The following is a 24,161-nucleotide window of genomic DNA, read 5'->3' on the forward strand; positions in this document are numbered from 1 at the left end:
TCCTGTCTGTCCTTGGCCTGCTGCAATGTTCCAGTGAAGCTCAACACAAACTGGAGGAACAGCATCTCATCTTCCGGCTCGGCACGTTACAGCCTTCCGGTCTCAACGTCGAATTCGGCAACTTCAGATGATGAGCTCGACCCCCCCTCAACCCCTTTGTTTTCATTTAATTTAATATTTAACTGTTCTCTACCTTTTATTTATTGTCTTTATTTTTCTTTCTCCCCCCCCCCCACTTTCCCCCTATTTTACCCCCCTTTTCTTCCCCTTTCCCCCCCTTTTCTCCATTTTACCTCTCTCCCACCCATCTTGTCACAGTTTACCCTCTGATTTCAGTTTCACTGCCGTTTGGCCATTCACACCTTCTATTCTCTCGCTGGACTGCCGTTAGTAGCCTTTCCCCTTGTTTCTGTGGCTATGACTCATCTTTCATTCCCTCACTGTGGTAAACCACTGTTAGCTTATTGCCTGTATATGTGACATAACAAAGAACAAAGAACAGTACAGCACAGGAAACAGGCCCTTCGGCCCTCCAAGCCTGTGCCGCTCCTTGGCCCAACTAGACCAATCGTTCGTATCCCTCCATTCCCAGGCTGCTCATGTGACTATCCAGGTAAGTCTTAAACGATGTCAGCGTGCCTGCCTCCACCACCCTACTTGGCAGCGCATTCCAGGCCCCCACCACCCTCTGTGTAAAAAACATCCCTCTAATATCTGAGTTATACTTCGCCCCTCTCAGCTTGAGCCCGTGACCCCTCGTGAACATCACTTCTGATCTGGGAAAAAGCTTCCCACTGTTCACCCTATCTATCCCCTTCATAATCTTGTACACCTCTATTAGATCTCCCCTCATTCTCCGTCTTTCCAGGGAGAACAACTCCAGTCTACCCAATCTCTCCTCATAGCTAAGACCCTCCATACCAGGCAACATCCTGGTAAACCTTCTCTGCACTCTCTCTAATGCCTCCACGTCCTTCTGGTAGTGCGGCGACCAGAACTGGACGCAGTACTCCAAATGTGGCCTAACCAGCGTTCTATACAGCTGCATCATCAGACTCCAGCTTTTATACTCGAAACCCCGTCCTATAAAGGCAAGCATACCATATGCCTTCTTCACCACCTTCTCCACCTGTGTTGCCACCTTCAAGGATTTGTGGACTTGCACACCTAGGTCCCTCTGTGTTTCTATACTCCTGATGACTCTGCCATTTATTGTATAACTCCTCCCTACATTATTTCTTCCAAAATGCATCACTTCGCATTTATCTGGATTAAACTCCATCTGCCACCTCTCCGCCCAATTTTCCAGCCTATCTATATCCTGCTGTATTGCCCGACAATGCTCTTCGCTATCCGCAAGTCCAGCCATCTTCATGTCATCCGCAAACTTGCTGATTACACCAGTTACACCTTCTTCCAAATCATTTATATATATCACAAATAGCAGAGGTCCCAGTACAGAGCCCTGCGGAACACCACTGGTCACAGACCTCCAGCCGGAAAAAGACCCTTCGACCACTACCCTCTGTCTCCTATGGCCAAGCCAGTTCTCCACCCATCTAGCCACTTCTCCTTGTATCCCATGAGCCTTAACCTTCTTAACCAACCTGCCATGTGGGACTTTGTCAAATGCCTTACTGAAATCCATATAGACGACATCCACGGCCCTTCGTCAACCGTTTTTGTCACTTCCTCAAAAAACTCCACCAAATTTGTAAGGCACGACCTCCCTCTTACAAAACCATGCTGTCTGTCACGAATGAGATTGTTCCGTTCTAAATGCACATACATCCTGTCTCTAAGAATCCATGCCTGGACATTATCCCTACCGGCCCTCCCCGAGACTCCTCCCCCCTGGTCCAGGTATAAAGGTGACTGCTCCCCACCCCCCCCCCCGCCTCAGTCTGGACCAGTTCATCGGCATGGGTGTGCTCCAAGTCTTTTGCTAATAAAAGCCTATTTGTTCTTGCACACAAACTAGTCTTTGCTCCATTGATGGTGCATCAATTTTATTAGCAAAAGTTTTGGGATGGAGCAGATACTGAAACCCGATAAACTCGAATTGGATCCTCAAGCTGTAGGAGCCTCTAACAGCTTCGATCACTGGCTGCGCTGTTTCGAAACTTTCCTCACCTCCTCCTCTGTCGTCCGGACCGAAACCGACAAGCTACACGTGCTCCACGCCCGGGTAAGCGATCAAGTATTCTCGATGATTAGAGACGCTGAAACTTACAAGGATGTGATCGAACTTTTAAGAGGCCAGTACAACAAACAGTCTAATGAAATCTACGCCAGACATCTTCTGGCTACTCGCAGACAACAGCCAGGAGAATCGGGTGATCAATTCCTGCGTGCGTTGCGAGCACTTGGCAGGGCCTGCAACTGCAAGACCGTAACAGCCGCCCAAAACACTGAGGACTTAATCAGAGATGCCTATGTCACGGGTATCAGGTCAAACTATATCCGACAACGACTGCTGGAACAGTGTGGGCTGGACCTACAAAAGACTACACCGGCCACGGGGGCGCGTTGTGGACACCGTGGCCGCCGCCACCTCTGTGCTCGGGAGGGCCGCAGGCCTATGCCACGCCACATCCCACCAATGACCCGACCACTGCGGCAGTCTCCGGAGGCCCGAAGTGCTACTTCTGCAGCCTGGGGAAGCACCCCCGACAACGCCGCCCGGCGAAGGATGCGATCTGCTCCGGGTGTGGAAAGGGCCATTACGTGAAGGTATGCACAGCGAAATCGACCTCCAAGCCCAGTAGCGCCGCGTGCGACCCGCGGGGGCCGCCATCTTGAGCGCCGGTAGCCGCATGAGAGCCGTGCGGGCTGCCATCTTGGACGCCGTCAGCCACGTGCGACTACTCGCAAAATCCAACAGTGGCTTCGATTACGCTGGATCTCACCAACTCGCCAGGTCCATGATGGACATAGAGGTAAACGGTCGCATTACAAACTGTTTGTTTAACTGTGGGAGTACGGAGAGCTTTATTCACCCTAACACAGTGAGTCGCTACGCCCTTTCAGTACTGCCAGTGAAGCAAACGATCTCCATGGCTTCAAAGTCCCACTCAGTGGATGTCCTCAGGTACTGCGTGGCGACCCTGACTGTACGGGGCACAGTGTACAAAAATTTCAGGCTCCTCGTGCTGCCACAACTCTGCGCTGCCGTACTCCTGGGGCTAGATTTCCTGAGTCACCTTAAGAGCGTCACCATGGAGTATAATGGACCTTTTCCCCCGCTCTCCGTTTACAATCAGCAGTTCTTAGATCGCCCACCGCGCACCACCTGCAGCCTCTCGACCCTTAAAGTCGCCCCTCCCTCACTGTTTGAAAATCTCAGCCCCGACTGCAAGCCCATCGCCACCAAGAGCAGATGGTACAGTGCTGGCGACAGGGCTTTTATCAAAGAACAATACAGCACAGGAAACAGGCCCTTCGGCCCTCCAAGCCTGTGCCGCCCCTTGGTCCAACTAGACCAATCGTTTGTATCCCTCCATTCCCAGGCTGCTCATGTGACTATCCAGGTAAGTCTTAAACGATGTCAGCGTGTCTGCCTCCACCACCCTACTTGGCAGCACATTCCAGGCCCCCACCACCCTCTGTGTAAAAAACGTCCCTCTGATATCTGAGTTATACTTCGCCCCTCTCAGCTTGAGCCCGTGACCCCTCGTGATCGTCACCTCCGACCTGGGAAAAAGCTTCCCACTGTTCACCCTATCTATCCCCTTCATAATCTTGTACACCTCTATTAGATCTCCCCTCATTCTCCGTCTTTCCAAGGAGAACAACCCCAGTCTACCCAATCTCTCCTCATAGCTAAGACCCTCCATACCAGGCAACATCCTGGTAAACCTTCTCTGCACTCTCTCTAACGCCTCCACGTCCTTCTGGTAGTGCGGCGACCAGAACTGGACGCAGTACTCCAAATGTGGCCTAACCAGCGTTCTATACAGCTGCATCATCAGACTCCAGCTTTTATACTCTATACCCCATCCTATAAAGGCAAGCATACCATATGCCTTCTTCACCACCTTCTCCACCTGTGTTGCCACCTTCAAGGATTTGTGGACTTGCACACCTAGGTCCCTCTGTGTTTCTATGCTCCTGATGACTCTGCCATTTATTGTATAACTCCTCCCTACATTATTTCTTCCAAAATGCATCACTTCGCATTTATCCAGATTAAACTCCATCTGCCACCTCTCCGCCCAATTTTCCAGCCTATCTACATCCTGCTGTATTGCCCGACAATGCTCTTCGCTATCCACAAGTCCAGCCATCTTTGTGTCATCCGCAAACTTGCTGATTACACCAGTTACACCTTCTTCCAAATCATTTATATATATATCACAAATAGCAGAGGTCCCAGTACAGAGCCCTGCGGAACACCACTGGTCACAGACCTCCAGGTCCGAAATGTAACGGCTCCTAGGGGAGGGGATCATTGAGGCCAGTACCAGCCCCTGGAGAGCCCAAGTAGTAGTTGTTAAGACTGGGAAGAAACATCGCATGGTCATTGACTACAGTCAGACCATTAACCGATACACGCAGCTGGACGCGTACCCCCTTCCCCGCATATCTGACATGGTTAATCAGATTGCGCAATATCGGGTGTTCTCCACCATCGACTTAAAATCTGCATATCACCAGCTCCCTATCCGCCCGGAGGACCGCCAATATATTGCCTTCGAGGCGGATCGCCGCCTCTATCACTTCCTTAGGGTCCCCTTCGGCGTCACCAATGGGGTCTCGGTTTTCCAGCGTGAGATGGACCAAATGGTAGACCAGAACGGGCTGCGGGCCACCTTCCCGTACCTGAATAACGTCACCATCTGCGGCCATGATCAGCAGGACCACGACGCCAACCTCCACAAATTCCTCCACTCCTAAATCTGACCTATAATAAGGAGAAGTGCGTATTCCGCACACACCGCCTCGCCATCCTTGGTTGCGTTGTGGAAAATGGGGTCATCGGTCCCAATCCCGACCGCATGCGTCCCCTCCTGGAACTTCCCCTCCCCACCAGCCTCAAAGCACTGAGGAGATGCCTGGGCTTCTTCTCGTATTACCCAGTGGGTCCCCAATTATGCGGATAAAGCCCGTCCGCTCATCAAATCCATCTCTTTTCCCCTGACGGCAGAGGCCCGCCTGGCCTTCGAGCGCATCAAAGCAGACATTGCGAAGGCCACGATGCACGCTGTAGACGAATCCATCCCGTTCCAGGTGGAGAGCGATGCGTCTGACTTCGCCCTAGCCGCCACCCTTAACCAGGCGGGCAGACCCGTGGCCTTCTTCTCACGAACCCTCCAAGGCCTTGAAATTCGACACTCCTCTGTCGAAAAGGAGGCCCAAGCCATAGTGGAAGCTGTACGGCACTGGCGCCACTACTTAGCTGGTAAACGATTCACCCTACTCACGGACCAACGGTCAGTTGCATTCATGTTTAATAACACGCAGCGGGGCAAGATCAGAAACGATAAAATATTGAGGTGGAGAATCGAGCTCTCCACCTACAATTACGACATCTTATACCGGCCCGGGAAGCTCAATGAGCCCCCAGACGCCCTGTCCCGGGGAATCTGTGCCAGCGCACAAATAGACCAATTGCAGACTCTCCACAACGACCTCTGCCACCTGGGGGTCACCAGGTTTTTTCACTTCATTAAAGCCCGGAACCTGCCCTACTCCATTGAGGAAGTCAGGTCTATAACCAGACACTGCCAGGTGCAGAGTGCAAGCCGCACTTCTATCGGCCAGACAGAGCACACCTCATAAAGGCTACCCGCTCTTTCGAACGCCTAAGCGTCAGCTTCAAAGGCCCCCTCCCCTCTTCTGACCGCAACATATACTTCCTCAACGTCATTGACGAATACTCACGTTTCCCCTTCGCTATTCCCTGCCCGGATATGACCTCGGCCACGGTCGTCAGGGCCCTGCACAGCCTCTTCACCCTGTTCGGTTTCCCTAGCTATATCCGGGGATCCTCCTTTATGAGTGATGAGCTGCGACAGTACCTGCTCTCCAAAGGCATAGCCTCGAGTAAGACCACCAGCTACAACCCAGGGGGAACGGACAGGTAGAGAGGGAGAACGCGACAGTCTGGAAGGCCGTTTTACTAGCTCTGAGGTCTAAAGGTCTTCCAGTCACCCGCTGGCAAGAGGTCCTCCCTGATGCACTACACTCGATTAGATCACTCCTTTGCACAGCTACCAATGCTACCTCTCATGAAAGAATGTTTGTTTTCCCCAGAAAGTCCTCCTCGGGGACCTACCCTCGTGGCTGACGTCCCCAGGCCCTGTCCTGCTCGTGAGGACCCATAAGTCGGACCCCCTGGTCGAAAGGGTCCAACTCCTCCACGCCAACCCCCAATACGCCTATGTGGCGTACCCCGACGGGCGGGAGGACACGGTCTCTATTCGAGACCTGGCACCCGCAGGTGCCCCAGGGACCACTACGACCCACACCCCCAACGTTGTCCATACAGCACCAGGGCCACAGCACGCTCCCCTAGCCCCCGTATACAGCACGCCTGGGCCCCAGGAGCCACCACCACGCACCCGACAATCTGAAGGGACTACAGACGACTCGAGCGACTACGACCTGGCGCCTGAACCAACACCGCGGCCACCTGAACCGACACCACAACCGGCACTGCGGCGGTCGCAGCGGCAGATCAAGCCCCCAGAGGGACTGAATTTGTAATTCTGTAAATATCGTTCCCCCCACCTCACCCCCGCCAGACTCTTTGTTAAACAGGGGGTGAATGTGGTAAACCACTGTTAGCTTATTGCCTGTATACGTGACATGCCTGGACACGTCCCTGCCAGCCCTACCCGAGACTCCCCCCCCCGGTCCAGGTATAAAGGCGACTGCTCCCCACCCCCTGCCTCAGTCTCTGGACCAGTTCATCGGCATGGGTGTGCTCCAAGTCTTTTGCTAATAAAAGCCTATTTGTTCTTGCACACAAACTCGTCTTTGCTCGATTGATGGTGCATCACTCACCCCGACAGTATAAATATCTCCCACTTTCTATGCCTTTTAGGTTTGACAAAGGGTCATCTGGACTCTTAGAAACATAGAAGATCGGAGCAGGAGGAGGCCATTTGGCCCTTCCAGCCTGCTCCGCATTCATTACGATCATGGCTGATCGTCCAACTCAGTAGCCTAATCCTGCTTTCTCCCCATAACCTTTGACCCCATTCGCCCCAAGTGCTATATCCAGCCGCCTCTTGAATACATTCAATGTTTTGGCATCAACTCCTTCCTGTGGTAATGAATTCCACACTCACCACTCTTTGGGTGAAGAAATGTCTCCTCATCTCCGTCCTAAATGGTCTACCCCGAATCCTCAGACTGTGAGCCCTGGTTCTGGATTCCCCCACCATCGAGAATATCCTCCCTGCATCTACCCTGTCTAGCCCTGTTAGAATTTTATAAGTCTCTATGAGATCCCCCCTCATTCATCTGAACTCCAGCGAAAACAATCCTAACCCAGTCAATCTCTCCTCAAAACGTCAGCTTTTTTCTCTCCTCACAGATGCAGCCAGAGCTGCTGAGATTTTCCAGCGTTTTCTCTTTGAGCCTCTCCACCACCCTGACTAATCTGCGGTTTGGTGCGGGCACTTCAGCAAAGCGATGCCCCACCGCGGGATTCCTGAGACCTCGCCACCTCCTCCCATCCAAAGCTGGGGAGGTGGCGTGTGGCTGAGGACCCAGTTATCGCCCTACACCACTCCAAGCTGAGATCAGCTAACTAGGCAGGGATTGTGGAGGGAATCTTGTGTGCCATCCACGCACGGCCCCTACCTCGGTGGCATTCTCCAATTCAATAAGATAATGAAGGGGCTGGATAGGGTAGAGGTGGAGAGATTCTTTCCACTTAGAAGGGAAACCAGAACTAGAGGGCACAGCCTCAAAATAAGGGGGGGCCGGTTCAGAACAGAGTTGAGGGGGAACTTCTTCTCTCAGAGGGTAGTGAATCTCTGGAATTCTCTGCCCATTGAAGTGGTGGAGGCTTCCTCGTTGAATATGTTTAAATCACGGGTAGATAGTTTTCTGATCGATAAGGGAATTAGGGGATATGGGGAGCAGGCGGGTAAGTGGAACTGATTCGCTTCAGATCAGCCATGATCTTGTTGAATGGTGGGGCAGGCTCGAGGGGCTAGATGGCCTACTCCTGCTCCTATTTCTTATGTTCTTATGTAATTGAAGCCCCTGGGAGGACAAAGCGAAGGTTTACCAGGCTGATTCCGGGGATGGCGGGACTGATGTGTGAGGAGAGATTGACTAAGTTAGGATTGTTTTTGCTGGAGTTCAGACGAATGAGGGGGGATCTCATAGAGACTTATAGAATTCTAACAGGACTAGACAGGGTAGATGCAGGGAGGATGTTCCCGATGGTGGGGGAGTCCAGAACCAGGGCTCACAGTCTGAGGATTCAGGGTAGACCATTTAGGACGGAGGTGAGGAGACATTTCTTCACCCAAAGAGAGGTGAGTCTGTGGAATTCATTACCACAGGAAGTAGTTGATGCCAAAACATTGAATGTATTCAAGAGGCGGCCAGATGGGGTGGCACAGTGGCACACTAGTTAACAGTGCTGCTTCACAGTGCCAGGGACCTGGGTTCGATTCCTGGCTTGGGTCATTGTGTGTTGAGTCTGCACATTCTCCCAGTGTCTGTGTGGGTTTCCTCCGGGTGCTCCGATTTCCTCCCACAGTCTGAAAGACGTGCTGGTTAGGTGCACTGGCTGTGCTAAATTCTCCCTCAGTGTAACCCGAACAGGCGTCGGAGTGTGGCGACGAGGGGAATTTCACAGCAACTTCATTGCAGTGTAAGCCGACTTGTGACTAATAAATAAACTTTGACTTTAAAATATAGCACGTGGCACGAACGGGGTCAAAGGTTATGGGGAGAAAGCAGGGTTACGCTTTTGAGTTGGACGATCAGCCATGATCGTGATGAATAGCGGAGCAGGCTCGAAGGGCCAAATGACCTCCCGTGCTCCTATCTTCTTTGTTTCTAAACCGAGAATAAGATGCACCAGTCAGCGGGGACGGTGCTCCTCTTCACACAGGCTGAGGGATGCCCTGAAACCCAAGATCGCAAGCGACGCGAGAGAGCCATGAGGTTGAGGGCGGCACGGTAGCACAGTGGTTAGCACTGCTGCTTCACAGCTCCAGGGACCTGGGTTCGATTCCCGGCTTGGGTCACTGTCTGTGTGGAGTTTGCACATTCTCCTCGTGTCTGCGTGGGTTTCCTCCGGGTGCTCCGGTTTCCTCCCACAGTCCAAAGATGTGCAGGTTAGGTTGATTGGCCAGGTTAAACAAATTGCCCCTTAGTGTCCTGAGATGCGTAGGTTAGAGGGATTAGTGGGTAAATGTGTAGGGATATGGGGGTAGGGCATGGGTGGATTGAGGTCGGTGCAGACTCGATGGGCCGAATGGCCGCTTTCTGTACTGTGGGGATTCTATGATTCGAAGCGCTCAGTAATGGGGAGAAAGCGGAAAGCACGCGCAGTCTCAACAACTGATATGGGCTCACCAAATGCTTTGGCCACGTCCCCGGGGCAGGAGCAGCCTCCATCCTGTCAAGAGAGATTGCACAGTGAAGGTCAAGAGCTAGAATTCGACAGAGAGAGATTCTTCAGTACCTGCTTGGATGCGTCACTTCAAGTGGAATCTAATCGAGGGGTTCGGGTGGTTTATCCATCGAATAACCGATACCCAAGAGTGAGTTACAGACTGGAATCTAATCGAGGGGTTCGGGTGGTTTATAAATAGAATAACAGATACCCGGGAGTGAGTTACAGACTGGAATCTAATCGAGGGGTTCGGGTGGTTTATAAATAGAATAACAGATACCCGGGAGTGAGTTACAGACTGGAATCTAATCGAGGGGTTTGGGTGGTTTATATATAGAATAACAGATACCCGGGAGTGAGTTACAGACTGGAATCTAATCGAGGGGTTCAGGTGGTTTATATATAGAATAACAGATAGCCGGGAGTGAGTTACAGACTGGAATCTAATCGAGGGGTTCGGGTGGTTTATAAATAGAATAACAGATACCCGGGAGTGAGTTACAGACTGGAATCTAATCGAGGGGTTCGGGTGGTTTATATAGAGAATAACAGATACCCGGGAGTGAGTTACAGACTGGAATCTAATCGAGGGGCTTGGGTGGTTTATATATAGAATAACAGATACCCGGGAGTGAGTTACAGACTGGAATCTAATCGAGGGGTTCGGGTGGTTTATATATAGAATAACAGATACCCGGGAGTGAGTTACAGACTGGAATCTAATCGACGGGTTCAGGGTGGTTTATATATAGAATAACAGATACCCGGGAGTGAGTTACAGACTGGAATCTAATCGAGGGGTTCAGGTGGTTTATATACAGAATAACAGATACCCAGGGGGTGAGTTACAGACTGGAATCTAATCGAGGGGTTCGGGGTGGTTTATATATAGAATAACAGATACCTGGGAGTGAGTTACAGACTGGAATCTAATCGAGGGGTTTGGGTGGTTTATATACAGAATAACAGATACCCGAGAGTGAGTTACAGACTGGAATCTAATCGAGGGGTTTGGGTGGTTTATATATAGAATAACAGATACCCGGGAGTGAGTTACAGACTGGAATATAATTGGGAGGGTTCAGGATGGGGGTTTATATATCGATTGACAGATACCCGGGGAGGAAGCTACAGATAATTTAATCTAGGGGTTCGGGTAGTTTATGCAGAATAATAGATACCTGGGAGTGAATTACAGATTGGAATCTAATCGAGGGGTTTGGGGGGTTTATATATAGAATAACAGATACCCGGGAATGAGTTACAGACTGGAATCTATTCGAGGAGTTCGGGACCTGTATATAGAGAATAACAGATACCTGGGAGTGAGTTACAGACTGGAATCTAATCGAGGGGTTTGGGTGGTTTATATGTAGAATAACAGATACCGGGAGTGAGTTACAGACTGGAATCTAATCGAGGGGTTCGGGTGGTTTATATACAGAATAACAGATACCCGAGAGTGAATTACAGACTGGAATCTAATCGAGGGGTTCGGGTGGTTTATATGTAGAATAACAGATACCCGGGAGTGAGTTACAGACTGGAATCTAATCGAGGGGTTCGGGTGGTTTATATGTAGAATAACAGATACCCGGGAGTGATTTACAGTCTGGAATCTAATCGAGGGGTTCGGGTGGTTTATATATAGAATAACAGATACCCGAGAGTGAGTTACAGACTGGAATCTAATCGAGGGGTTCAGGTGGTTTATATATAGAATAATTGATACCAGGGAGTGATTTACAGAGTGGAATCTAATGAAGGAGTTTGGGTGGTTTATATATAGAATAACAGATATCTGGGTGTGATTTACAGACTGGAATCTAATCACGGGGTTCGGATATTTATATATAGAATAACAGACACCCGGGAGTGAGTTACACACTGGAATCTAAACGAGAGGTTCGGGTGGTTTATACATAGAATAACAGACACCCGGGAGTGAGTTACACACTGGAATCTAATCGAGGGGTTTGGGTGGTTTATATGGAGAATAATTGATACCAGGGAGTGAGTTACAGACCGGAATCTAATCGAGGGGTTCGGGTAGTTTATATAGATAATAACAGGTACCCGGGAGTGATTTGCAGTGTGGAATCTAATCGAGGAGTTTGGGTTTTTTATATAAAGAATAACAGATACCCGGGAGTGAGTTCCAGACTGGAATCCAATTGAGGGGTTTGGGTGGTTTATATATAGAATAACAGATACCCGGGAGTGAGTTACAGACTGGAATCTAATCGAGGGGTTTGGGTGGTTTATATACAGAATAACAGATACCCGGGAGTGAGTTACAGACTGGAATCTAATCGAGGGGTTTGGGTGGTTTATATATAGAATAACAGAAACCTGGGAGTGACTTACAGACTGGAATATAATTGGGGGGGTTCAGGATGGGGGTTTATATATCGATTGACAGATACCCAGGGAGGAAGGTACAGATAATTTAATCGAGGGGTTCGGGTAGTTTATGTAGAATAATAGATACCTGGGAGTGAATTACAGACTGGAATCTAATCGAGGGGTTTGGGTGGTTTATATATAGAATAACAGATACCCGGGAGTGAGTTACAGACTGGAATCTAATCGAGGGGTTTGGGTGGTTTATATACAGAATAACAGATACCCGGGAGTGAATTACAGACTGGAATCTAATCGAGGGGTTTGGGTGGTTTATATGTAGAATAACAGATACTGGGAGTGAGTTACAGACTGGAATCTAATCGAGGGGTTCGGGTGGTTTATAAGAATAATTTATACCCGGGATTGAGTTACAGACTGGAATCTAATCGAGGGGTTTGGGTGGTTTATATATAGAATAACAGATACCCGGGAATGAGTTACAGACTGGAATCTAATCGAGGGATTCGGGTGGTTTATATAAAGAATAACAGGTACGCGGGAGAGAGTTACAGACTATCATCTAATCGAAACATTCAGGTGTTTTATTTATAGAATAATAGTTACGCGGGAATGAGCTACAGGCTGTAATCTAATCAACGGGTTCTGGTGGTTTATATATAGAATAACAGATACCCGGTAGTGAGTTACAGACTGGAATCTAATCGAGGGGTTCTGGTGGTTTATATATAGAATAACAGATACCACGGAATGAGTTACAGATTGGAATCTAATCGAGGGGCGGGGGGCGAGTGGTTTATATACAGGACAGAAACCCGGGAGTGAGTTACAGACTGGAATCTAATCGAGCAGTTCGGGTGGTTTATATATAGAATAACAGATACCCGGGAGTGAGTTACAGACTGGAATCTAATCGAGGGGTTCGGGTGGTATAGAATAACAGATACCCGAGAGTGAGTTACAGACTGGAATCTAATCGAGGGGTTTGGGTGGTTTATATATAGAATAACAGATACCAGGGAGGGAGTTACAGACTGGAATCTAATCGAGGGGTTCGGGTGGTTTATATATAGAATAACAGATACCTGGGTGTGAGTTACAGACTGGAATCTAATCGAGGGGTTCGGGTGATTTATATGTAGAATAACAGATACCCGGGAGTGAGTTACAGACTGGAATCTAATCGAGGGGTTCGGGTGGTTTATATATAGAATAACAGATACCCAGGAGTGAGTTACAGACTGGAATCTAATCGAGGGGTTTGGGTGGTTAATATATAGAATAACAGATACCCAGGGGGTGAGTTACAGACTGGAATCTAATCGAGTGGTTTGGGTGGTTTATATATAGAATAACAGATACCCGGGAGTGAGTTACAGGCTGGAATCTAAGCGAGGGGTTCGAGTGGTTTTTACAGAGAATAACAGATACCCGGGAGTGAGTTACAGGCTGGAATCTAATCGAGGGGTTCGAGTGGTTTTTACAGAGAATAACAGATACCCGTGAGTGAGTTACAGACTGGAATCTAATCGAGGGGTTCGAGTGGTTTTTACAGAGAATAACAGATACCCGGGAGTGAGTTACAGACTGGAATATAATTGGGGGGGTTCAGGATGGGGGTTTATATATCGATTGACAGATACCCGGGGAGGAAGCTACAGATAATTTTATCGACGGGTTCGGGTAGTTTATGTAGAATAATAGATACCTGGGAGTGAATTACAGACTGGAATCTAATCGAGGCGTTTGGGTGGTTTATATATAAAGTAACAGATACCCGGGAATGAGTTACAGACTGGAATCTAATCGAGGCGTTTGGGTGGTTTATATATAGAATAACAGATACCCGGGAGTGAGTTACAGACTGGAATCTAATCGAGGGGTTCGGGTGGTTTATATATAGAATAACAGACACCCTGGAGTGAGTTACAGACTGGAATCTAATCGAAGGGTTCGGGATCTGTATATAGAGAATAACAGATACCCAGGACTGAGTTACAGACTGGAATATAATCAAGCGGTTTGGGATGGTTTATATATCCAATAACAGATACGCGAGGGGGTGAGTTACAAACTGAATGTCATGCAAGTGTTTTGGGCAGTTTAAAGAGAATACCAGATACCCAGGAGTGAAGTACAGACTGGAATCTAATCAAGGTGCTCGGTTATTTATATATAGAAAAACAGATACCCGGGAGTGAGTTACAGACGGGAATCTAATCGAGGGGTTCGGGTGGTTTAAATAAAGAATAACAGATACCCTGGAGTGAGTTACTGACTGGAATCTAATCGAGGGGTTCAGGTGGTTTATATATAGAATAAAAGATACCCGGGAGTGAGTTACAGACTGGAATCTAATCGAGGGGTTCGGGTGGTTTAAATAAAGAATAACAGATACCAGGGAGTGAGTTACAGACTGGAATCGAATCGAGGGGTTCGGGTGGTTTATATATAGAATAACAGATACCAGGGAGTGAGTTACAGACTGGAATCTAATCGAAGGGTTCGGGTGGTTTATATATTGAGTAACAGATACCTAGGTGTGAGTTACAGACTGGAATCTAATCGAGGGGTTCGGCTGATTTATATATAGAATAACAGATACCCGGGAGTGAGTTACAGACTGGAATCTAATCGAGGGGTTCAGGTCGTTTATATATAGAATAACAGATACCCGGGAGTGAGTTGCAGACTGGAATCTAATCGAGGGGTTCGGGTGGTTTATATATCGAATAACAGATACCCGAGAGTGAGTTACAGACTGGAATCTAATCGAGGGGTTTGGGTGGTTTATATATAGAATAACAGATACCAGGGAGTGAGTTACAGACTGGAATCTAATCGAGGGGTTCGGGTGGTTTATATATAGAATAACAGATACCCTGGAGTGTGGGGGTAGGGCCTGGGTGGGATTGTGGTCGGTGCAGACTCGATGGGCCGAATGGCCTCCTTCTGCACTGTAGGGTTTCTATGATTTCTATGAACAGATACCTGGGTGTGAGTTACAGACTGGAATCTAATCGAGGGGTTCAGGTCGTTTATATAGAGAATAACAGATACCCAGGAGTGAGTTACAGACTGGAATCTAATCGAGGGGTTTGGGTGGTTAATATATGGAATAACAGATAGCCAGGGGGTGAGTTACAGACTGGAATCTAATCGAGTGGTTTGGGTGGTTTATATATAGAATAACAGATACCCGGGAGTGAGTTACAGACTGGAATCTAATCGAGGGGTTCGGGTGGTTTATATGTAGAATAACAGATACCCGGGAGTGATTTACAGTCTGGAATCTAATCGAGGGGTTCGGGTGGTTTATATATAGAATAACAGATACCCGAGAGTGAGTTACAGACTGGAATCTAATCGAGGGGTTCAGGTGGTTTATATATAGAATAATTGATACCAGGGAGTGATTTACAGAGTGGAATCTAATGAAGGAGTTTGGGTGGTTTATATATAGAATAACAGATATCTGGGTGTGATTTACAGACTGGAATCTAATCACGGGGTTCGGATATTTATACATAGAATAACAGACACCCGGGAGTGAGTTACACACTGGAATCTAATCGAGGGGTTTGGGTGGTTTATATGGAGAATAATTGATACCAGGGAGTGAGTTACAGACCGGAATCTAATCGAGGGGTTCGGGTAGTTTATATAGATAATAACAGGTACCCGGGAGTGATTTGCAGTGTGGAATCTAATCGAGGAGTTTGGGTTTTTTATATAAAGAATAACAGATACCCGGGAGTGAGTTCCAGACTGGAATCCAATTGAGGGGTTTGGGTGGTTTATATATAGAATAACAGATACCCGGGAGTGAGTTACAGACTGGAATCTAATCGAGGGGTTTGGGTGGTTTATATACAGAATAACAGATACCCGGGAGTGAGTTACAGACTGGAATCTAATCGAGGGGTTTGGGTGGTTTATATATAGAATAACAGAAACCTGGGAGTGACTTACAGACTGGAATATAATTGGGGGGGTTCAGGATGGGGGTTTATATATCGATTGACAGATACCCAGGGAGGAAGGTACAGATAATTTAATCGAGGGGTTCGGGTAGTTTATGTTGAATAATAGATACCTGGGAGTGAATTACAGACTGGAATCTAATCGAGGGGTGTGGGTGGTTTATATATAGAATAACAGATACCCGGGAGTGAGTTACAGACTGGAATCTAATCGAGGGGTTTGGGTGGTTTATACACAGAATAACAGATACCCGGGAGTGAATTACAGACTGGAATCTAATCGAGGGGTTTGGGTGGTTTATATGTAGAATAACAGATACTGGGAGTGAGTTACAGACTGGAATCTAATCGAGGGGTTCGGGTGGTTTATAAGAATAATTTATACCCGGGATTGAGTTACAGACTGGAATCTAATCGAGGGGTTTGGGTGGTTTATATATAGAATAACAGATACCCGGGAATGAGTTACAGACTGGAATCTAATCGAGGGATTCGGGTGGTTTATATAAAGAATAACAGGTACGCGGGAGAGAGTTACAGACTATCATCTAATCGAAACATTCAGGTGTTTTATTTATAGAATAATAGTTACGCGGGAATGAGCTACAGGCTGTAATCTAATCAACGGGTTCTGGTGGTTTATATATAGAATAACAGATACCCGGTAGTGAGTTACAGACTGGAATCTAATCGAGGGGTTTGAGTGGTTTATATATAGAATAACAAATACCACGGAATGAGTTACAGATTGGAATCTAATCGAGGGGCGGGGGTCGAGTGGTTTATATACAGGACAGAAACCCGGGAGTGAGTTACAGACTGGAATCTAATCGAGCAGTTCGGGTGGTTTATATATAGAATAACAGATACCCGGGAGTGAGTTACAGACTGGAATCTAATCGAGGGGTTCGGGTGGTATAGAATAACAGATACCCGAGAGTGAGTTACAGACTGGAATCTAATCGAGGGGTTTGGGTGGTTTATATATAGAATAACAGATACCAGGGAGGGAGTTACAGACTGGAATCTAATCGAGGGGTTCGGGTGGTTTATATATAGAATAACAGATACCTGGGTGTGAGTTACAGACTGGAATCTAATCGAGGGGTTCGGGTGATTTATATGTAGAATAACAGATACCCGGGAGTGAGTTACAGACTGGAATCTAATCGAGGGGTTCGGGTGGTTTATATATAGAATAACAGATACCCAGGAGTGAGTTACAGACTGGAATCTAATCGAGGGGTTTGGGTGGTTAATATATAGAATAACAGATACCCAGGGGGTGAGTTACAGACTGGAATCTAATCGAGTGGTTTGGGTGGTTTATATATAGAATAACAGATACCCGGGAGTGAGTTACAGGCTGGAATCTAATCGAGGGGTTCGAGTGGTTTTTACAGAGAATAACAGATACCCGGGAGTGAGTTACAGGCTGGAATCTAATCGAGGGGTTCGAGTGGTTTTTACAGAGAATAACAGATACCCGTGAGTGAGTTACAGACTGGAATCTAATCGAGGGGTTCGAGTGGTTTTTACAGAGAATAACAGATACCCGGGAGTGAGTTACAGACTGGAATATAATTGGGGGGGTTCAGGATGGGGGTTTATATATCGATTGACAGATACCCGGGGAGGAAGCTACAGATAATTTTATCGACGGCTTCGGGTAGTTTATGTAGAATAATAGATACCTGGGAGTGAATTACAGACTGGAATCTAATCGAGGCGTTTGGGTGGTTTATATATAAAGTAACAGATACCCGGGAATGAGTTACAGACTGGAATCTAATCGAGGCGTTTGGGTGGTTTATATATAGAATAACAGATACCCGGGAGTGAGTTACAGACTGGAATCTAATCGAGGGGTTCGGGTGGTTTATATATAGAATAACAGACACCCTGGAGTGAGTTACAGACTGGAATCTAATCGAAGGGTTCGGGATCTGTATATAGAGAATAACAGATACCCAGGACTGAGTTACAGACTGGAATATAATCAAGCGGTTTGGGATGGTTTATATATCCAATAACAGATACGCGAGGGGGTGAGTTACAAACTGAATGTCATGCAAGTGATTTGGGCAGTTTAAAGAGAATACCAGATACCCAGGAGTGAAGTACAGACTGGAATCTAATCAAGGTGCTCGGTTATTTATATATAGAAAAACAGATACCCGGGAGTGAGTTACAGACGGGAATCTAATCGAGGGGTTCGGGTGGTTTAAATAAAGAATAACAGATACCCTGGAGTGAGTTACTGACTGGAATCTAATCGAGGGGTTCAGGTGGTTTATATATAGAATAAAAGATACCCGGGAGTGAGTTACAGACTGGAATCTAATCGAGGGGTTCGGGTGGTTTAAATAAAGAATAACAGATACCAGGGAGTGAGTTACAGACTGGAATCTAATCGAGGGGTTCGGGTGGTTTATATATAGAATAACAGATACCAGGGAGTGAGTTACAGACTGGAATCTAATCGAAGGGTTCGGGTGGTTTATATATTGAGTAACAGATACCTGGGTGTGAGTTACAGACTGGAATCTAATCGAGGGGTTCGGCTGATTTATATATAGAATAACAGATACCCGGGAGTGAGTTACAGACTGGAATCTAATCGAGGGGTTCAGGTCGTTTATATATAGAATAACAGATACCCGGGAGTGAGTTGCAGACTGGAATCTAATCGAGGGGTTCGGGTGGTTTATATATCGAATAACAGATACCCGAGAGTGAGTTACAGACTGGAATCTAATCGAGGGGTTTGGGTGGTTTATATATAGAATAACAGATACCGGGAGTGAGTTACAGACTGGAATCTAATCGAGGGGTTCGGGTGGTTTATATATAGAATAACAGATACCCGGGAGTGAGTTACAGACTGGAATCTAATCGAGGCGTTCGGGTGGTTTATAGATAGAATAACAGATACCCTGGAGTGAGTTATAGACTGGAATCTAATCGAGGCGTTTGGGTGGTTTATATATAGAATAACAGATAACCGTGAGCGACAGACTGGAATCTAATCGAGGGATTCGGGCGGTTAATAGATCGAATAACAGATACCCTGGAGTGAGTTACAGACTGGAATCTAATCGAAGGGTTCGGGACCTGTATATAGAGAATAACAGATACCCTGGACTGAGTTACAGACTGAAATATAATCAAGCGGTTTGGGATGGTTTATATGTCCAATAACAGATACGCGAGGGGGTGAGTTACAGACTGAATGTCATGCAAGTGTTTTGGGCAGTTTAAAGAGAATACCAGATACCCAGGAGTGAACTACAGACTGGAATCTAATCAAGGTGCTCGGTTATTTATACATCGAATAACAGATACCCGGGAGTGAGTTACAGATGGGAATCTAATCGAGGGGTTCGGGTGGTTTAAATAAAGAATAACAGATACCCTGGAGTGAGTTACAGACTCGAATCTAATCGAGGGGTTCAGGTGGTTTATATATAGAATAACAGATACCCAGGAAAGCATTACAGACTGGAATCTAATCGAAGGGTTTGGGTGGTTTATATATAGAATGACAGATAACTGGAAGTGAATTTGGGACTGTAATCTAATCAAGGGGTTTGGGTAGTTTATACATAGAACAGATACCTCGGAATGCATTACAGACTGGAACCTAATTGAGGGGTTCAGGTGGTTTATATATAGAATAACAGATAACCGGGAGTGAGTTACAGACTGGAATCGAATCGAAGGGTTTGGGTGTTTTAGATATAGAATAACACATACCCAGGAGTGAGTTACAGACTGGAATCTAATTGAGGGATTTGGGTGGTATATATGTCGAATAAAAGATACCCGGGAATGCATTACAGAATCTAATTGAGGGGATAGGGTGATTTAGATGTAGAAGAACAGATCCCCGGGAGCGAGTCACAGACTGGAATCTAATCAAGGCGTTCAGATGGTTTATATAGAGAATAACAGATATCCCAGAGTGAGTTACAGGCTGGAATCCCATCGTGGGTACGAGGTGGTTTATATAGAGAGTAACAGATACCCGGGAGTGACTTACAGACTGGAATCTAATCGAGGGGTTCGGGTGGTTTATATGTAGAATAACAGATACCTGGGAGTGAGTTACAGACTGGAATCTAATCGAGGGGTTCGGGTGGTTTATGTATAGAATAACAGATACCCGGGGGTGAGTTACAGACTGGAATCTAATCGAGGGGTTCGGGTGGTTTATATATAGAACAACAGATACCCGGGAGTGAGTTACAGACTGGAATCTAATAGAGGGGTTCGGGTGGTTTATATATAGAATGACAGATAACTAGAAGTGAGTTACAGACTGGAATCGAATCGAGGGGTGCGGGTGGTTTATATATAGAACAACAGATACCCGGGAGTGAGTTACAAACTGGAATCTAATAGAGGGGTTCGGGTGGTTTATATAGAGAATAACAGATACCCGGGAGTGAGGTACAGACTGGAATCTAATCGAGGGGTTCGGGGTTGTTTATACATAGAATAACAGATACCTAAGAAAACATTACAGACTGGAATCTAATTGAGGGGTTTGGATGATTTATGTATAGAATGACAGACAACCGGGAATGAATTACAGACTGGAATCGAATCAAGGGGTTTGGGTGTTTTAGATATAGAATAACAGATACCCGGGAGTGAGTTACAGACTGGAATCTAATTGAGGGATTTGGGTGGTTTATATATAGAATAACAGATACCGGGAGTGAGTTACAGGCTGGAATCTAATCGAGGGGTTCAGGTGGTTTATATATAGAATAACAGATACCCGGGAGTGAGTTACAGACTGGAATCGAATCGAGGGGTTTGGGTGTTTTAGATATAGAATAACAGATACTCGGGAGTGAGTTACAGACTGGAATCTAATCGAGGGGTTCAGGTGGTTTATATATAGAATAACAGATACCCGGGAGTGAGCTTCAGACTGGAATCTAATCGAGGGGTTCAGGGTGGTTAATATATAGAATAACAGATACCCGGGAGAGAGCTACAGACTTGAATCTAATCCAGGGGTTCGAGTGGTTTATATATAGAATAACAGATACCCGGGAGTGAGTTACAGACTGGAATCTAATCGAGGGGTTCGGGGTGGTTTATATATACAATAACAGATACCCGGGAGTGAGTTATAGACTGGAATCTAATCGAGGGGTTCGGGTGGTTTATATATAGAATAACAGATTCCCGGGAGTGAGTTACAGACTGGAATCTAATCCAGGGGTTCGGGTGGTTTATATATAGAATAACAGATACCCGGGAGTGAGTTACAGGCTGGAATCTAATAAAGGGGTTTGGGTGGTTTATATATAGAATAACAGATACCCGGGAGTGAGTTACAGACTGGAATCTAATCGAGGGTTTCGATTGGCTGAGAAAGAGAATAACAGATACCCAGGAGTGAGTTACAGACTGAATCTAATCGAGGGGTTCGGGTGGTTTATATATAGAATAACAGATACCCGGGAGTGAGTTACAGACTGGAATCTAATCGTTGGATTAGGGGGTTAATATATAGAATAACAGATATTCGGGGGTGAACTACAGACTGGAATCTAATCAAGGTGCTCGGTTATTTATATATAGAATAACAGATACCCGGGAGTGAGTTACAGACGGGAATCTAATCGAGGGGTTCGGGTGGTTTATATATAGAATAACAGATACCCGGGAGTGAGTTACAGACTGGAATCTAATCGAGGGGTTCGGGTGGTTTAAATGAAGAATAACAGAAACCCTGGAGTGAGTTACAGACTGGAATCTAATTGAGGGGTTCAGGTGGTTTATATATAGAATAACAGATACCCAGGAAAGCATTACAGACTGGAATCTAATCGAAGGGTTTGGGTGGTTTATACATAGAACAGATACCTCGGAATGCATTACAGACTGGAACCTAATTGAGGGGTTCAGGTGGTTTATATATAGAATAACAGATAACCGGGAGTGAGTTACAGACTGGAATCTAATCGAGGGGTTTGGGTGGTTTATATATAGAATAACAGATAACCGGGAGTGAGTTACAGACTGGAATCTAATCGAGGGGTTTGGGTGGTTTATATATAGAATAACAGATACCTGGGAGTGAGTTACAGACTGGAATCTAATCGAGGGGTTCGGGTGGTTTATATATAGAATAACAGATACCTGGGAGTGAGTTACAGACTGGAATCTAATCGAGGGGTTTGGGTGGTTTATATATAGAATAACAGATAACCGGGAGTGAGTTACAGACTGGAATCTAATCGAGGGGTTTGGGTGGTTTATACATAGAACAGATACCTCGGAATGCATTACAGACTGGAACCTAATTGAGAGGTTCAGGTGGTTTATATATAGAAGAACAGATAACCGGGAGTGAGTTACAGACTGGAATCTAATCGAGGGGTTTGGGTGGTTTATATATAGAATAACAGATACCTGGGAGTGAGTTACAGACTGGAATCTAATCGAGGGGTTCGGGTGGTTTATATAGAGAATAACAGATACCCGGGAGTGAGTTACAGACTGGAATCTAATCGAGGGGTTTGGGTGGTTTATATATAGAATGACAGATAACTGGAAGTGAGTTACAGACTGGAATCTAATCGAGTGGTGCGGGTGGTTTATATATAGAACAACAGATACCCGGGAATGAGTTACAGACTGGAATCTAATAGAGGGGTTCGGGTGGTTTATATATAGAATAACAGATACCCGTGAGCGAGTTCCAGACTGGAATCTAACCGAGGGGTTCAGGGTTGTTTATATTTCGAATAACAGATACTCAGGAATGCACTACAGACTGGAATCTAATCAAGGGATTCAGGGGTGGTTTATATATAAGATAGCAGATACCCGGGAGTGAGGTACAGACTGGAATCTAATCGAGGCGTTCGGGGTTGTTTATATATAGAATAACAGATACCTAAGAAAACATTACAGACTGGAATCTAATTGAGGGGTTTGGATGATTTATGTATAGAATGACAGACAACCGGGAGTGAATTACAGACTGGAATCTAATCGAGGGAGTCGGGTGGTTTACATATAGAATAACAGATACCCGGGAGTGAGTTACAGACTGGAATCTAATCGAGGGGTTTGGGTGGTTTATATATAGAACAACAGAAACCCGGGAGTGAGTTACAGACTGGAATCTAATCGAGGGGTTCGGGTGGTTTATATTTTGAATAACGGATACCCGGGAGTGAGTTACACACTGGAATCTAATCGAGGGGTTCGGGTGGTTTATATATAGAATAACAGATACCCGGGAGTGAGTTTCAGACTGGAATCTAATCGAGGGTTTCGGGTAGTTTATGTAGAATAATAGATACCTGGGAGTGAATTACAGACTGCAATCTAATCGAGGAGTTCGGGTGGTTTATATATCGAAGAACAGATACCCGGGAGTGAGTTACAGATTGGAATCTAATCGAGGAGTTCGGGTGGTTTATATATAGAATATCAGATACCTGTGAGTGGTTTACAGACTGGAATCTAATCGTTGGGTTTGGGTGGTTTATATTTGGAATAACAGATACCCGGAAGTGAGTTACAGACTGGAATCTAATCAAAGGTTTCAGGTATTTATATATAGAATAGTAGATACCCAGGACTGAGTTACAGACTGCAATCTCATTGAAGGGTTCGTGTGGTTTATATAAAGAATAACAGATACCCAGGAATGCAGTGCAGTCTGGAATCTAATCGAGGGGTTTGGGGTTGTTTATATATAGAATAACAGATACCCAGGAAAGCATTACAGACTGGAATCTAATTGAGGAGTTTGGGTGGTTTATGTATAGAATAACAGATGCCCGGGTGTGAGTTACAGTCTGGAATCGAATCGAGGGGATCGGATGGTTTATATGTAGAATAACAGATATCTGGGAGTGAGTTGCAGACTGAAATCTAATCGAGGGGTTCCGTTGGCTTTTATAGAGAATAACAGATACCCGGGAGTGAGTTACAGACTGGAATCTAATCGAGAGGTTCGGGTGGATTATATATCGAATAACAGATACCCGGAATGAGTTCCAGACTGGAATCTAATCGAGGGATTCGGGTGGTTTATATCTAGAATAACAGATATCTGGGAGTGAGTTGCAGACTGAAATCTAATCGAGGGGTTCCGTTGGCTTTTATAGAGAATAACAGATACCCGGGAGTGAGTTACAGACTGGAATCTAATCGAGGGGTTCGGGTGGTTTACATATAGAATAACA

At 46.2% G+C, this 24,161-nt stretch overlaps 1 protein-coding gene across 1 annotated transcript in view; it reads right to left on the bottom strand.

The window, feature by feature from the left end:
• LOC144487740 (GMP reductase 2-like) overlaps window positions 1-24,161 on the bottom strand; it is a gene marked incomplete at its 5' end in the record, with an annotated part of 126,219 nt that overhangs the window by 15,657 nt on the left and 86,401 nt on the right. The window contains one exon of the mRNA XM_078205811.1: window positions 9,550-9,592. Within this exon, the coding sequence (XP_078061937.1) occupies window positions 9,550-9,592 (43 nt within the window). The remainder of the gene's footprint in view (window positions 1-9,549; window positions 9,593-24,161) is intronic.

The sequence above is a fragment of the Mustelus asterias genome, unplaced genomic scaffold (assembly GCF_964213995.1).
Source record: "Mustelus asterias unplaced genomic scaffold, sMusAst1.hap1.1 HAP1_SCAFFOLD_1012, whole genome shotgun sequence".
Lineage (NCBI taxonomy): Eukaryota > Metazoa > Chordata > Chondrichthyes > Carcharhiniformes > Triakidae > Mustelus > Mustelus asterias.